Consider the following 15,558-nt stretch of genomic DNA (forward strand, 5'->3'; position numbering starts at 1 on the left):
ATGCATATCATGCCATATGTGCACACAAGCAAGCCTGTGTACATATACAGACACACAAATAAATAAATGTAATTTTAGAATCTAACTTTCAGGAACTAGAGTGATGGCTCGGTGGATAAAGAATGTTTGCTAGAAAAGCAAGAGGACCTGAGTTCAAATTCCCAAAACCAACATAAAACTGAGCATGGCCACAAGTTGCATTATCCTAGCACTGAGGGGAAACTGCCAAGTGATTTCTGGAGCTCACTAGTCAGTAGCCCAACCTAAATTCTAGGTTTAGTGTGAGAGAGTGTGCTGCTGTGAGTATGGTGTATATGCATCCCTGTGTGCACATGCAGGGACTTGGAGAGGATGTCAGGTATGTTACTCACAGCAGCACACTCTCTCACAGATCTAACTTTTAGGCTGGGGAGAAAGCGCAATGAGCAAAATGCTTACTAGACAAACATTAGGACCTCAGTTCACTCCAGAATAGATATAAAAACCTTGGACTACAAGTAATCCCAGTGGTGGGGTGACAAAAATGAGAAGATTCCTGGGGCTCTTTGGTCAGCCAGCCTAGCCTACTCATAAAATACCAGGCCAATGGGAGAACGTATCTTTAAAAAAACAAGGTGGGTGGCTCCTAAGCAATGAAGCCTGAGATTGACCTCTGGCCTCCACATACACACACCCAAGTGTACACACCCACAAACATAAACACATACACAAGCAGAAAAAAATTTTAACTTTCAGACTTGGGTATAGACAAAATAATTTATGGAATGTCAGTTATGGAGTCAGACACAGAATAAATACTTAGGAAGCATTCATTCCTGTTTTCTGCTCCCAGATAGCAATACTGTAGGCAAAAGACTGTTTTTCCAGATACTGAACTTACACACCTCATATACAACCCAAACTAATGGCTATAGTACAATAGCTATTTCATGAAGTCTCCTTCATTTATTCAAAAACATACTCAGCATCTATTGCATGTTTATCATTGAACCAGATTCTAAAAATGCTAAAAATAAGAAAAAGATACCTGTATTCCCAGGTAGTGACACAGACATATGTATAACTATAAGATGAAATTTTTAAAATAAAGATGTATACAAAGTACAAGAGGAATCCAGAGGAATAAGTATTCTGTGAGCTGTATAGGGGAGAGCATCAAAGGTATGGTACATGCAAAAACAAAAGAGTATAAAGAGGAGAGTCTCTCAGGGTTGGAGGTAATTTACCTTTGTTGGGTCATAAAGAACAAGGCTGGCATAAGGGGCTTACACTTTTAATTCCCACACTTGGGAAGTAGAGGCATGTGAATCTCTGTGACACCAAGGCCAGCCTGAACTACATTTCAAGTTGCAGACCAGCCAGGCTAAGTAGTGAGACCCTGTATCCCAAAACAAGGGGGTATGTATGGCAGGAAACCAGATTAACTAAGTAGATCATAAAAGGTCTGTTTCTCACAGAAAAAAAAAGTGAATTTTACTCTGCAGGGGAACCATTGAGAGAATAATTTAAGCTGAGGAGTGACACCTGATCAACAGTATTAAAAACAACCAGGGATATTGACTTCTTTTGGGTATGTGTGATACTGGGAATTAAACCCAGTCTCTTATACATGCTAGGTAAGAGGTTACCACTAAGTTATATCCCAAGCTCTTTACATTATTTTCATTTGGAGACAGAATCTTGCTAAGTTGCCCATGCTGTCCATCAACTGGCTCTCTATAGTTCAGGCAGGCCTTAAACATGAGACCCACTGACCTCAGTCAGTAAATTATAGAGGATTGCAAATTAGAAAGGACTTCCTTCAGAAAGCTGGGATTATAAATTCATGCCACCATGCCTGGCTACGATTTTTTTTTTTTGAGACAAGGTATCATGTGTCCCAAGCTAGCATGGTACTAGTATGTCATTTCCAAGTCATGAGATTACAAGTGTATGCCATCACACTCAGTTTATGCAATGGTAGGGATTGAACTCAGATCTTCCAGTGTGCTATACAAGCATTTTACATGCTGTACTACATTCCCCGGCCCTTATGAAAGACATCTTAATTTCCACATTTCCAGAGTGAAGGAAAAGGTATCACCCCTAAGTTTTTTCCCATTACACAAAAATAATATAGAGCAAAAAATAGACCTCTGTACCAGGTACATAATAAATAATCAGTAAAAATCAATTAAATGTGAACTTGGACGTACTACATCAAGGTAGTCTCAGCTTAGGTCAGAATTCTGGTAATACCAGTACCTTTACTTTGCTTTTGAGATTATAGGAACAGCTCTTCTGAAAGTTAAGACTGACAACTAAAAATTCTTGAATCTAATATATAGCTGAAGGATACCATATACTGCTTTTATTATACTCCAGTGTGCAAATCCTCCCAGTAATAGGATAATATTAGGATTTTTATTACGTATACTAACTTCACTAGAAACTTGGGTGACATGTGCATTCATTCTGTTGTTTTACCCTGTATCTTTTACATTTAATTTAGGTAGATGGTTCTGCAGACAGCACAAAAATAATATTCCAGTTCTTCCTCCATTAACTGAATGCTATGAAAGAGGTATTGATTTGTAAGGGAGGCTCACAGAAGCAAACGCAGGAGGCCAAGGCCACTGATAGTGAGTTACAAAGAAATCAACGTTCTTGGACTCAGATATCTCAAAAATGCAGTACTGCCTCCCGCAAAGGCAGCATATGAGGGAAAACACAACAGGCAAGATACAAAACTGATCCTCTCTTTGTAGCTAGAAGGCAGCTACAAAATCATATAAGCACGCAAGGCCCTAGTCTGCAAGGACGGATAGAAAAACCTAGGTCTAGTGGTGGGGAACTGAAAGTAAACTGAGGGAGGGGCTAGCCTCGGTGCAGGGGTAGAAAAGGGGGCCCTCTTGTCTCGGGGAGGGCTGGTGAGCACACGACACACCTGGCCAGCCCTTCTTACCTGCCGTGAAACCAGTCCTGGCACATGTCACACTCGATCATGAATCGGGTCACATCATAAGGCAGCCGGCAGAGGCAATACACCGGCACCGAGGCCATCTTCACAGGGGGGTGGGTCGCTTTGCGGCGGGCCAGCTTTGGGCCTTTACGAGGGTCAGAAGGCAGCAGGGAGCGCTTTGCCGAGCGCCTAGCCTAGAAGGCGGTTGGACACAAACACCACTTGTTACAAAGTGAAGCCGGCCCCCCGGGTTTCCGAACCGTCCCGCGTCCCCGCCCCCACCCCACCCCCTGGGTACCAACCTCCGCGCGGAGCTAGGGAGTCGGCGAGCCGGCCGGGACGCAGCCCAGCTGCTGAGTGCCAGGGAGCTGAGCGGAGAAAGTCCACCCACCTCCCGGGAGTTCTTCCCCTCAGCGGGAACAGAGAACGCTCTGCCTGCGCTCGCCTCTGCCCAGCCGTCCAAACGCCTCCCTCAGCCCTCTACCTCCTCCGGCCCTCAAGTCGGTGACAACTTCTTTCCGGGTTTCATGGAAATATCGGAAAGCTTTCGGGAAGCTTCTTCTGGCTTCCCTTTATCAGGACGCCCAGCACGGCAGAAAAGATGAGGCTGGGCAGAGGGAGGCTGAGGGAGAGACTCCCTCGCCCCCAAATAGGAAGCCCCGAGATGCGCGGACGCTCAAAGTCTGCGCGGCTTACCCCCAAACCGCCCCGGAGCCCCCGGGAAGAGGAGCCGCAGCGCCGGGCAGCGACTCCAATCTCGGTACGGGGCTGCCTTCGGAGTGGCAACGCTGCCGTCCGTCCTTCTCCCTCCCCTCCCGGCCGGCCGCCCCGAAGCGGACCAGGTCGCAACCCCAAAGCTGACAGGAATCGCGCCTCAGCCCCGACACCGAACAGGATCCCCCCCCCCTCCCGGAGCCCCGGGAAACTGCCCAGAATTTCCTTACACCCGGTAAACTGAGCGAAGACTTGTCTTGCCAGCGCTCCCAAATGGCAGGCACTGGCTGGCGGTCCCCTCAGTCGGCCAAGCGCTCTGCCGCAGCCCTCGACTGTTAGAGCCTTCACCCGACGCGACAGTCTCGGCGCTCAAGCCCCTTAAACTTACGAGGATCTTCTCTCTGCGCCTCCCCGACTGACAGGAAAGCTCTTCCCGCCCCCAGCGCAAGCGGAACGCCCTCGGCCGCAAGCCCTACGGGAGCGTCTCCATGACGAAGGCGCTGGGAGTCCTCGAGATGCAGGGCTCAGCCCCCGAGCCTGGCCGGCGGCTGTCCTCGCTCCGGGGCAACACGGCTCTGCTGAGGAGCGGAGGCTAGCCGGGCAGTTCCGGCCCCCGCGGCGGCGCGCGGGGAATTCTGGGAGCGCCACTGTGAAGCTGGGAACCTTACTTGCCTTCTCCTAGAAACCACATGCCGCGTCACGCAGTGCTTGTCGTCGGCCGGGGCTCGAGGGCAGCGGTCACCATAGACCTCGCGCGGGCTGGCCGCTCAGAGCCTTCCAGAGGGCGAGGCCTGACCAGAGGGGGGCGGGGTCCGGCCGACCGACCGGCGAGCGGCTTTGTCGCTGGCTCGCTCGTCAGAAGGCAGGCTCGAGCCGAGGAACTGGCCGCCGGGTCTGGAGAGACCGCTGGAGGAGTCGCCAGGAGAGCCCGGGACCAGGGGCAGGAAATTCAAGGGCATCAATAAAGTTTATTCAAAATAACGAGGAAGTTGAGGCGGAGAGGGGAGGAGAAACATGGTAAACAGCTACCATATTGAGAGTGGCGGCGGTCCGGGAGGAAACAGGCTCGCCGCCATCTTAGGAGGCCCGGGCATGCGAGGTGAAGGTGGAGCCCCGGACGTCAGGCCGCCGGCTCCCGTGTGACGTCACGGGGCGGGGCGCCACCTTGAGGAAAGCGGGGCGGTGCCCAATAGAGCCGAGGACGCGCTTCTCCCGGCCCCACCGGCGCTCGAGACCTTGAGCTGTGAGGCGGAGAGGCCGCCATCTTAGGCGAGGCAGTAGTTTGGCTCCATTTTGAGTGGGGCCTGGAAGCCAAGTCTCCCCTTCCTGTGGGCAAACTGGGCGTTAGGAAAGCGGCCCAGTCCTTCTCCTTCCCTCCCTCCCTCCAAACACGCGCTGCTCCTCCCTAGTCTCCTCCTCTTAGGGGAGGCGAACTCTGACTCCCAACTGCAGAAGTGATGGGGTGGGCTGCGGGGGCGGGCTTCAGCCTCCCTGCAGCTCCGCTCCTCTCCTCAGAGCGCACTAGGTCTTCTGCCCACGGCTGCTGTGGTTCAATCTTCACTCTGTGAAAGGAAAACTTGTGATTACCACCAAACCAAGAAACAGGGTTAGAGTAGGCAAGTGATTCCTGAGTCTGGAAGTTGAGGACAGCCCCTTCTGATTTCTCCCACACTGAGCTGTCAGTTTTCCTTTCTGTCCCCAAGCTCTCTTCACCGGCCCTGCAGGTTCAATTCCGTCAGCAAATACAGTTCAAGGATTTCCATACATCCGTACCAGGGTTTTTTGACTGAATGTAGTATGCTTCAAGATGGCGCTGTTTTCTTTTTTTTCCCCTCAGACATTAATGAAATAGCTCTAGTTCTTTTACTGTATGACTTTCCTACAGGATCCCATTAGTTTATAAAAGAAAGTGTGTTTAAAAATTGTTTTCTTACCAAAAGAGGCAAAGGGGTGTGAAAAAGAGAATGTGTACACAACAATTTTTCTCACTGGCAAACAGAAACATAAGGACGAAAAGATGCTCATTAAGTGAATATTAATTTCCCTCTCTCCTGGTTCCCCCATTTTTCCCCTCCCCCTCAGCCTCAGCTTCTTGAGTTTGTGATTACCAGCTGGTGGAGAACTCTTTAAAACCATCTGAGAGGATGGGGCATGAGTTTAAGATGAAAGCAAAGCAGAAGGGAGGAAAGAGAAGAAAATAAGCTAAGAGCCTCAAAGGCTGCTTGTTGTTAGAAGCTATACTTCAGGGAGACCAAGAGGATGTATAAAGATTTCCTAAGCCCAGTACTCGGGAGGCAGAGGCAGGCGGATCTCTGTGAGTTCGAGGCCAGCCTGGTCAACAGAGCTAGTTCCAGGACAGGCACCAAAGCTACAGAGAAACCCTGTCTCAAAAAACCAAAAAAAAAAAAAAAAAAGAAAGAAAAAAAAGAAAAAAGATTTCCTAAGGCATGGGATATGCTCAGTTGATAGTAATACTTGCTTAGCATGCACAAACCCCAATGTTCAATTCCCAGCACTGCGTACATGGTAGCCCTTGTACTCAGGAGGATCAGATGTTCAAAATCATCCTTAGCTGTGTAAGTTCCAGCCCAGCCTGAGATCACAGGTTTAAAAAAAAAACTTTAATAACATTGTACACAAAAATAAGGTACACAAATGCATAGAGGCGCCTGGAAAGACATACTGTAAGGAATTAGATTATGAGATTTTATAATACAAAAATGAAAAGTTTAGATTTTATCCTTTAAGGAATAAGAAGCTACTGAAGGTTTTAAAAAGTGTATGTGTGAAGTACCTGAGTGAATGTGTGTGAACCATGTGTGGGCAGGACTGTGTGAAGGTCAGAAGAGGGCCCTGGACCTGGAGTTAGAGGAGGACATGAACCGTTATGGGTCCTGGGAATTGAACCTGAATTCTCTGCAAGAGCAATAAACACTCTTAACCATTGAGCCTTCTCTCTGGTAACTGAGTCATATTTGCCTTAGCCAGAGGAGTGTGCAATTTTATTGGGCCCTGAGCTTATATATACAATGAGATGAAGGGACTGGAGAACTTCCTTAGAATAGAATATAGACCAGTAAGTACTAAAGTTAGCTTCAAAGATGTGCAGTTAGACTATTTTTAGGAATAAATCCAGCATCTGAGTAATAACTATGACCAGAAATGATACAAGCCACGCATAAATGTCCTGTAAAACACGAACTAAATTTAACCCCCAAGACTTATTAGGTGAACCTCAAATTTTCTTTTTTGTTTGTGTTTTTTTTTCTGAGACAAGGTCTCACTATGTAGCTCTGGCTGTCCTGAAACTCACAGAAATCCACCTGCCTCTGCCTCCCAAGTGCTGGAATTTCAAAGAGAGCTCCAATGCCCCATAATATAAGAAAAACTATGACGAGGCTCTCTGTGGAAACAGTTTCAGAAAATTGCAGACTTTATAAAACATACTAGCATGCCGCAGTATAGCAAGGTGACAATACTTGCACCTTAAGTTCTTTAACTTTTCAAAGAATCAGGAAGGGGGATTATGTTTCAGTAGACTGAAATAAAAAGAAATGGAGATTAAGGTAATGAGTGGGGCCAGAAGATTGTCTGGTAATCTGGATATTTGGGAGGCTGAAAAGGCAGACCTTTAGTACTAAACAAAAGCTTTAGGTGAATAAGGAAAAGAGATATGAGTTCATTTTTGAGTTGAGTGTCAAAGAGTGTATGATGGTACCACTGCCTGAGCCAGGGTATACAGAAAAACAGGTTTTGTGGGGAAGAATAAAATGTAGTTTCAGTTGGAGCATGTTAAGGTGTATGTGTGGAACAATAACCCACCCAATCATTATTTTCTTCTTTTCAACCCTTCTTCCATTCTTCTTTTGATTGGCTTTGTTTTATTTTTTTGAGACAGGGTTTCATTGTTTCATTGTATAACCATGATGGCCTCAAACTCACTACATAGCCCAGGTTAGCCTCTAACTCATGCTCCTACTTTCCATCAACTATTGTTGAAGGATAAAGCCAACAGTTCTTTGTTAACCAGCACCAGGTACTCTACTGGATGCTGAAGATGTTCATGAATAATAAAATAAAAGTTCACTCATGTTTATTGTACACCTGCTATTCTAGACACCAGGAATTCTGAAATGAATAAAACAGACAAGATCCATGTCATCTCGTGACTCACATTCCAGTAAGGGAGACAGATACTGGAATCAAATAAGACAGTTCCTAATTGTAGTGAATGCTATCAGGAAGACAGAACAAGTTACAAAGTAGAGAAAGATCCAGAGAGAAAGCTACTTTAGATAATATAGTCAAGGAAGGCCTCTCTGAGAATGTGACTTGCAAGTTTAGACCTGAATAATAAGAGCAACTAAGAGCAAGACAAAATCAATGTGTAAAGGCCCTAAAATGGTAGTGGGAGGACGTGGTGTGAGACAGGTCAGGGTTAGGGTAGACTCTGTAGACATGAATACCATATGTGCACTCTTGAGAAACACACAATATAATGAAGAAGGTGAGGCAACACTAACAAGATAAAGGGGAAATATGGCTATGGCTACCTAGAGGTGTGAGCGACCTGTGTGATAGCAAAGAGCCATAGTTAAATTACATATGCAATTCCTCTCCCCAGAAAATTCCTCTGCATTCTTCCTGAGAAGTGGGAAGGGGAAGCTAAAGGGTGTGGTGAAAGGCCTAATTGTAAGAAATTGAACCCAAGGCAAGTCTGAGTTGCTGACAAAGGGCTCCTGTTACTGTCAAAGATGGAAGTCAGCCTACTGCTGCCCCGGAAGTGTGGTCTTGTCTCTCTCAAAAAATAGTATGTGATCTGAATTGGCTCTCATAGCCCAAGGTTGCTCTGAAAGCCTTCCTTGCACACATACTTGTCTACTCTACACTTCTAAGCCTTTAACTACACAGATAATTGAATGCATTCAATCAGATAGCCACCACTAACCTGGATGATTCATGCATTGACTAATAGCCTGCTAGCAAGAATCTTCAGAGGGATCTTTCCACCTCATTTCTCTTCATAAATGTACATCTAACTGTTGAGAAAAAAAACTGATGAGAGCTAAAGTGAACTACAATGCTTGAAAAGAGATGGGAACAGAATGGGGGGAAAAGAAAAGGATGAAATAAGACAGACTGGTTTAAAAGCTTAAAAGCACGGTATACAAAAGAGCAAATAATGACATTATCTGAGGAGTGTTATGTGATTAGCACTGCTCTGAACATAGGCTTGCATATAGGCCAGCGGGTGGTACTGTCTTGTGACCCCAGCTTCTCAGGAGGCTGATGAAGGAGGGTTACATGTTTAAGGTCCACGTAAGTGAGTTTAAGACCAGCTGGGACAACTTAGTGAGGCCTTGTCTCAAAGCTGCTTTTAAACTTTTTTGTTTTATATGCATCTGTATTTTGCCTGCATGCATGTCTGTGTGAGGGTGTCAGATCCCCTGGAACTGGAGTTGCCGACAGTTGTGAGCTGCCATATAGGTGCTGATAGTTGAACCCGGGTCCTCTGGAAGAGCGACCAGTGCTCTTAACTGCTGAGCCATTTCTCCAGCCCCTCAAAACTATTTTTTGAGACATGTTTTCTCTATGTAGTCCTGGCTGTCCTGGAGCTCCCTATGTAGACCAGGATGCCTCAAACTTACCAGGCTTCAAAATAAAATTTTTAAAGGTCTGAGGATATAGCTCTGGTACGTTGTTTGCCCAGCATGTGAAAGGACCTGTGATCAATCCCCAGTCCTTAATAAGGAAGTAAATAAATAAGTAATCATATAAACTCTTCAAATATTAATCCAGTCCTCATAGCAACCCCTTGAGGTAGGTACCAGTAGTATTTATGGATGCAGAAACTGACTAAAACACTTTCTAATTCACCTGCTCAAGGTCAATAACCAGTATGCGTCCAACAAAGCTGGGTTCCTGATGATGTAGGTCGTAATGGTTAATATTGGCTGTCAACTTGACAAGAACTAGTATCTTTAGGAATGAACCTCTAGCCATGTCTGTGAGGGAATTTCTAGATTGTATTACTTAAGTTGTGGCCATCATTCTGAATTGTGGGTAGCACCATTCCACGGGCTGGGGTTCTAGGATAAGCAAAAAGGAGGAAATTACAAGCTGAGCATCAGCTTCCAGTTCTGCTTTCTGACAGTGGATAAAATGTGATCAGCCACTTTTGTCATGACTTCCCTGCAATTATAGAGCATACCCTCAAACTGTGAGCCAAAAGCAACCCACCCTTCCTAAAGTAGCTGTTTTCAAGTATTTTGTCACAGCAATGAGAAAAATCAACCAATAGACCTCCAGAGTCCAGGTTATTATCTACTCAGTTATACTACTAGTGTGAATTTTTTTGTTTCTTTGTGTTTTGTTGTTTCGTTTTTGATACAGTGGTTCTCTGTGTAACAGTCCTGGCTGTCTTGGAACTCACTATGTTTACCAGGCTTGCCTTGAACTCACAGAGATCCATCTGCCTCTGCCTCCTGAGTGCTGGGATTAAAGGAATTCACTACCAACGCCCAAGCACTGGTGTGGATTTAACGGCATCTTTGGTATGGATGTTTTGAAAGAAAGTAATCAGCAGTTCTCTGCACATTCTTGGAAAAAACCTCATCAGGCTGATGGCCCAGTTGCCAAGCCAGGCAGCCAAGAATTCATAGGCTGAACTTTTAAGTTATATAAAAACAATAAAGCCACTTTCTAATTCATTATATGACCTCTGTATTTTACAGGGGAAATGTTAAAAATGACATTGTATGGATTTATATTTAAAACCGAACTCAGACTGAATCCAATGGAAACTGATTTGTATGAAAAATTCAGTCTTTTGGGGAAAGATGTCTAAGAATCATCAGCTGTAGATATACTGAAGTTTTGCATTTTGAAATAATTTACCAGAAAATTATCCCAATAGACTGGGGATGTAGCTCAATGGTAAAGCACTTGGCCAGCATACAGTAGGCTCTGGATTCTATTTCCGGTGCTGAAAAAAAACAGGTTTATTTAGGCCAGGAGTGGTGGTGCAGACCTGTAATCCCAGCTTTTGGGAGGCAGAAGAAGGTGGCAGCTACAAATTTCAGGCCATCCAAGGGCATATAGTGAAGCCCTGTCTATATTTAAAAACATAGAGAAGAAGAAGAAGAAGAAGAAGAAGAAGAAGAAGAGGAAGAGGAAGAGGAAGAGGAAGAGGAAGAGGAAGAGGAAGAGGAAGAGGAAGAGGAAGAGGAAGAAGAAGAAGAAGAAGAAGAAGAAGAAGAAGAAGAAGAAGAAGAAGAAGAAGAAGAAGAAGAAGAAGAAGAAATGTATCCCAATGGACTGGATTGGCAAATGTAGCTCAGTTGTAGAGACTTGCCAAGCATGTGCAAGGTTTCATTCCAGTATCTACAGAGTAAGGGAGAAGTGTGGGGAAACCGGAGGAGCATACGAAATGTTGTCATAATGATGCAAGTCAGAACCTTGTACATACTGATCAAACACTGTCACTAAATAACACCCCTAGCCTATAAACTACTCTCTTTTTTTTGGTTTTTCAAGGCAAGCTTTATCTATATAACAGTCCTGACTGTCCTGGAACTCACTCTGTAGACCAGAATTCATAGAGATCTGCCTGCCTCTGCCTCCTGAGTGCTGGGTTTAAAGGCATGCGTCACCACCACCTGGCTAAACTACTTTTTTCTAAGAATATTTTTTATTGACTCTTTGGTAATTTTATATATGTATGTGTGGTTTTTTGAATAAAAATGACCCCTATAGGCTCATATATTTGAATGCTTAGTTATTAGGGAGTGGCACTATTGGAGAAGGATTAGGAAGTGTGGCCTTGTTAGGGTAGGTATGGCTTTTGCTGGAGGAAGTGTGTCACTGGGGGTGGGGTTTGAAGTTTCAGAAGCCAGGCCCAGTGTTTTTCTCTTCCTGATGCCTGGTGATCCAGATATAGAACTCTCAGCTACTTCTCCAGCATGCCGCCTTGCTCCCTGCTATGATGACAATGGCCTAAATCTCTGAAACTGTAACCTCTGAAACTGTAAGCAAGCCCCAATTAAGTGTTTTCCTTTATAAGAGTTGCTGTTGTCATGGTGTGTCTTCACAGCAATAGAACACAGTCTGCAATGTATCTTGATCATATCCAATCCCAACTCCCCTCCCTTTCCCACTTTCATGGGAACAATAAACATGTTCCCTTCCCCTTTCCCTTCCTTTCTTTTTTTCTGTAACCCACTGAGTCTTTTTAAGGCTACCTACTGGAATGTTGATAGGTTTTTCTTGGCTTGATCTTTGGTGCAGGTCTTATTCAGGTGAACAAATGGTGCTCTTAGGAGAGGCCAGGTGGTGGTGGCGCACACCTTTAATCCCAGCACTCGGGAGGCAGAGGCAGGCGGATCTCTGTGAGTTCGAGACCAGCCTGGTCTACAAGAGCTAGTTCCAGGACAGGCTCCAAAACCACAGAGAAACCTTGTCTCGAAAAACCAAAAAAAAAAAAAAAAAAAAAACAACAACAAAAAAAAATAGTGCTAGGAGCCAGGCTGTGGTGGCACATACCTTTAATCCCAGCACTCAGGAGGCAGAGGCAGGCGGATCTCTGTGAGTTCAAGGCCAGCCTGGTGTAGAAGAGCTAGTTCCAGGACAGGAACCAAAAAGCTACAGAGGAACCCTGTCTCGAAAATCCAACAAAAATAAAATAGTGCTAGGAATAGTAATATCACTGACACATCATAAAAGTTTTTTTTATTTTTGGTTTTTCGAGACAGGGTTTCTCTGTGGTTTTGGAGCCTGTCCTGGAACTAGCTCTTGTAGACCAGGCTGGACTTGAACTCACAGAGATTCGCCTGCCTCTGCCTCCCGAGTGCTGGGATTAAAGGCGTGCGCCACCAACGCCCGGCCACATCATAAAATATTATTGTGGTCTTATAACTCATGTTTTCAATTATATTGAAGTTGTGGACTGAGGGTGTAGTTCACTGTAGAGCATTTATTTACCACACACAAAGCCCTGTATTCAATCCCCAACACTGCAAGGAAATAATCAAAAAGCAAAAAAATAAATGTTGGAGATAAAATGATTGAATCTGTAGAAAATCAAGCCAAAAATACCTTGTGACTAAGAAGTCACATTAATAACATTTTATTATATAAAATTATGAAAATGTTTTAGAATTGGTAGGTTTATGCATTGTTGTATATCGTTATTACCCCTAATATGTTGTGTAAGTAATATAATATTCTTTAAAAAACCTTCTTATTTAAGATTCTTGAATGTACTTACCTTCGATTTCCCTGCCTTTGAATGAGGAGCACTTCATTTTCAATTTGTACATACCCCCAGAAAATTAGAGGTTCCCACCCCAGCTGGATGGTTCTTGTGAGCTAAACCTAGATTACAGTGATTCAGATATATACACTCTTCTAACTAAATACCTCTCTATTGAGAATCCGTGTGGGGGTGACTAGATGCCGTATAATAACACAAATAAGGAGACTAATGTGGATATTCACCATTTTCACATAAACAGAATTATAATGTGTTATGCCAACTGCTTTTACCACTTGACAAAATAACTTGGAGACCTTTCTATAAAAATGATTCCCCCAACCCTTATATTTCTACAAGGAATTCCCTTCATTTACATGAGTCTGAATTTATCTCCCCACTACTCTGATGGATAAAATGGCTTTACTTTTTCACTTTTATAGGGATGAAATGAGCATGCTACTATGAGCAGTCTTGTGCTCAAGGGTTTTTCTCTAGGTAGGCCCTCAAAGGTGGGTTCCTGGGGCATAGAGTAATGTTATTTTCAGTTATAAGTGTAGAAGTGTAGCTGTATAGGACAGCACTTGCTTAATGTGCATGAGCCTCGGTTTGATACTAGTACTGATCTTTTTAAAAAATGCATACTGCTAAATTGTCTTTATAAAATATGTCAGTTTTCACTCGTATCAAGAGTATATGTTCACATTTTTCAAATTTCCTAAAAACATGGCCTTTGAATTATTTTAAATTGTCAATCTGGTGGGTGAAAAGTTGTAACTCATCTTGGTTTCCTTCCCTCTCTGTATTTCTTTTAAATTTAATTTAATTTAATTTTATTTGAGACAAGATCTAACACTGTAGCCCATGCTGGCCTTAAACTGCCCTGTCCTCCATAGTGCTAAGATTATAGGCACAAGTTACTATATCTAGATTGCGTCTATTTTTATTGTTATCATTAGCATATATTAGTTGTACAAACAACAAACGTTGGCAAGGTCATGCCAGTGATCATTATTTAGTGCTAATGAGAATGCTGCTTACTGATTTGCTTGCTCCCAGGCTCACGTTGAGCCACTTATACAGCTCAGGCCTACCTGCATATGGAAATCAGTATATCACAACAAAAAAGTAATTAGTCCCATCTCAAAATATTAAAAATAGAGCTTTTATATTAGGTCGGGCATTTGAGTACAGGCCTATAATCCCAGCACATAGGGCATTGAAGTAGGAGTATGGCCATAAATTCAAAGCCAGACCGGGCTACATACTGAGTTTAAAGTCAGCCTGAGCTACCGTCTTAGCTATACTTCTTCTGGGAGAAGATGCTTAATATAAGCCTAATAGTGATATAATATTAAGCTTAATAATAGGGATACCTGCGCATTCATATTTACTGAGGGACTTCATGATAGCCAGTTACAGGATTAGCCTTAAATGGCCATCAAAAATGAAAGGGTAGTTCGAGACCAGCCTGGTCTACAAGAGCTAGTTCCAGGACAGGCTCCAAAACCACAGAGAAACCCTGTCTCGAAAAACCAAAAAAAAAAAAAAAATAATAAAAAAAAAATAAAAAAAAAAAAAATGAAAGGGTAAAGGAAATGTAACTGCACAATGAAGTTTTATTCAGCTATAAAGAAGAATATAATTATTTCATTTGAAGGCAAATGGAAGAAATTGGGGCTGGGTAATGTAACAGTGGTGATCCGGATGCTGGAGAGGCTAAGAACCTGATAGTTACTCAGTCCATAAAGCAATCTGTTGCTGAAAATAAGGAAGATTCCTGGAAGGTCACTATGTCAGTCCACATGGGAATCTGAATAAGTTGGATTCTTATATAATAAAATGGCAACAGCAGCAAAGATAGACATACTCACTAGCAAGAAAGCCAGGCATGTAGGCAGGCAGGGAAGCAAGCAAGCAACACTTTTTAATTTGGATCTTTATATCTGCATCACAACTGGAATGTAGTCTGGTATGGGGGAGGTCTTCTTCCCTCAGCCAATCCTTCCTGGAAATACCCTCTAGATTAATCAATAGACTTGTCTCTTAATTGATTTCAGATCTAATCAAGTTGACAATCAAGTTGAACCAAACCATTATGGGGCTGGAGAGATGACTCAGAGGTTAAGAGCCCTGGCTGCTCTTCCAGAGGTCTTGAGTTCAAGTCCCAGAAACCATATGGTGGCTCACAACCATCTATAATGAGATCTGGTGCCCTCTTCTGGCCTGCAGGCACACATGCAGGCATAACACTATACATAATAAGTAAATACATCTTTTTTTTTTTTTTTTTTTTTGGTTTTTCGAGACAGGGTTTCTCTGTGGTTTTGGAGCCTGTCCTGGAACTAGCTCTTGTAGACCAAGCTGGTCTCGAACTCACAGAGATCTGCCCCGGCTTCTCAAGTTCATTTTTAAAAGTTAGTTTTCTTGATGTTTAGTTTTTTTTCAGTTCTTTTCTAATAATGACTTTGGTTTTCAAGTTATAATTATATAACTTCTCCCTCCGTTTTTTTCTCCTAACGCTTCTTATGGGCTCCATTGCTCTCTCCCAAATTCAGTCTTTTTTCTTTCATTGTGGAAACATATGTATGTATACATATATATATATATGTATGCATACATACATATATATCCCTAAATATATAAGTACAAT

General features: G+C 43.6%; 2 protein-coding genes across 6 annotated transcripts in view; both read right to left on the reverse strand.

Moving 5' to 3' along the window:
* The window catches only part of Phf8 (PHD finger protein 8), a 102,165-nt gene extending 97,836 nt beyond the window's left edge, over positions 1-4,329 (reverse strand). For 4 of the 5 annotated variants that reach the window (XM_057759048.1, XM_057759049.1, XM_057759046.1 and 1 more), the window contains exons 1-2: positions 4,044-4,329; positions 2,945-3,135 (exon numbers count right to left, since the gene is read on the reverse strand). In XM_057759048.1, coding sequence (XP_057615031.1) covers positions 2,945-3,042 — 98 coding nt within the window. In that variant the 5' untranslated portion in view covers positions 3,043-3,135; positions 4,044-4,329. Of the gene's footprint in view, positions 1-2,944; positions 3,136-3,885; positions 3,976-4,043 lie in introns of those variants that run through there. The other variant, XM_057759047.1, reaches the window with a different exon arrangement.
* A 772-nt stretch (positions 4,330-5,101) lies between these two features.
* Fam120c (family with sequence similarity 120 member C) overlaps positions 5,102-15,558 on the reverse strand; it is a 172,704-nt gene continuing 162,247 nt past the window's right edge. Inside the window, exon 17 of the mRNA XM_057759232.1 lies at positions 5,102-5,217. Coding sequence (XP_057615215.1) covers positions 5,206-5,217 — 12 coding nt within the window. The 3' untranslated portion in view covers positions 5,102-5,205. The remainder of the gene's footprint in view (positions 5,218-15,558) is intronic.

Source organism: Chionomys nivalis, chromosome X (genome assembly GCF_950005125.1).
Source record: "Chionomys nivalis chromosome X, mChiNiv1.1, whole genome shotgun sequence".
NCBI lineage: Eukaryota > Metazoa > Chordata > Mammalia > Rodentia > Cricetidae > Chionomys > Chionomys nivalis.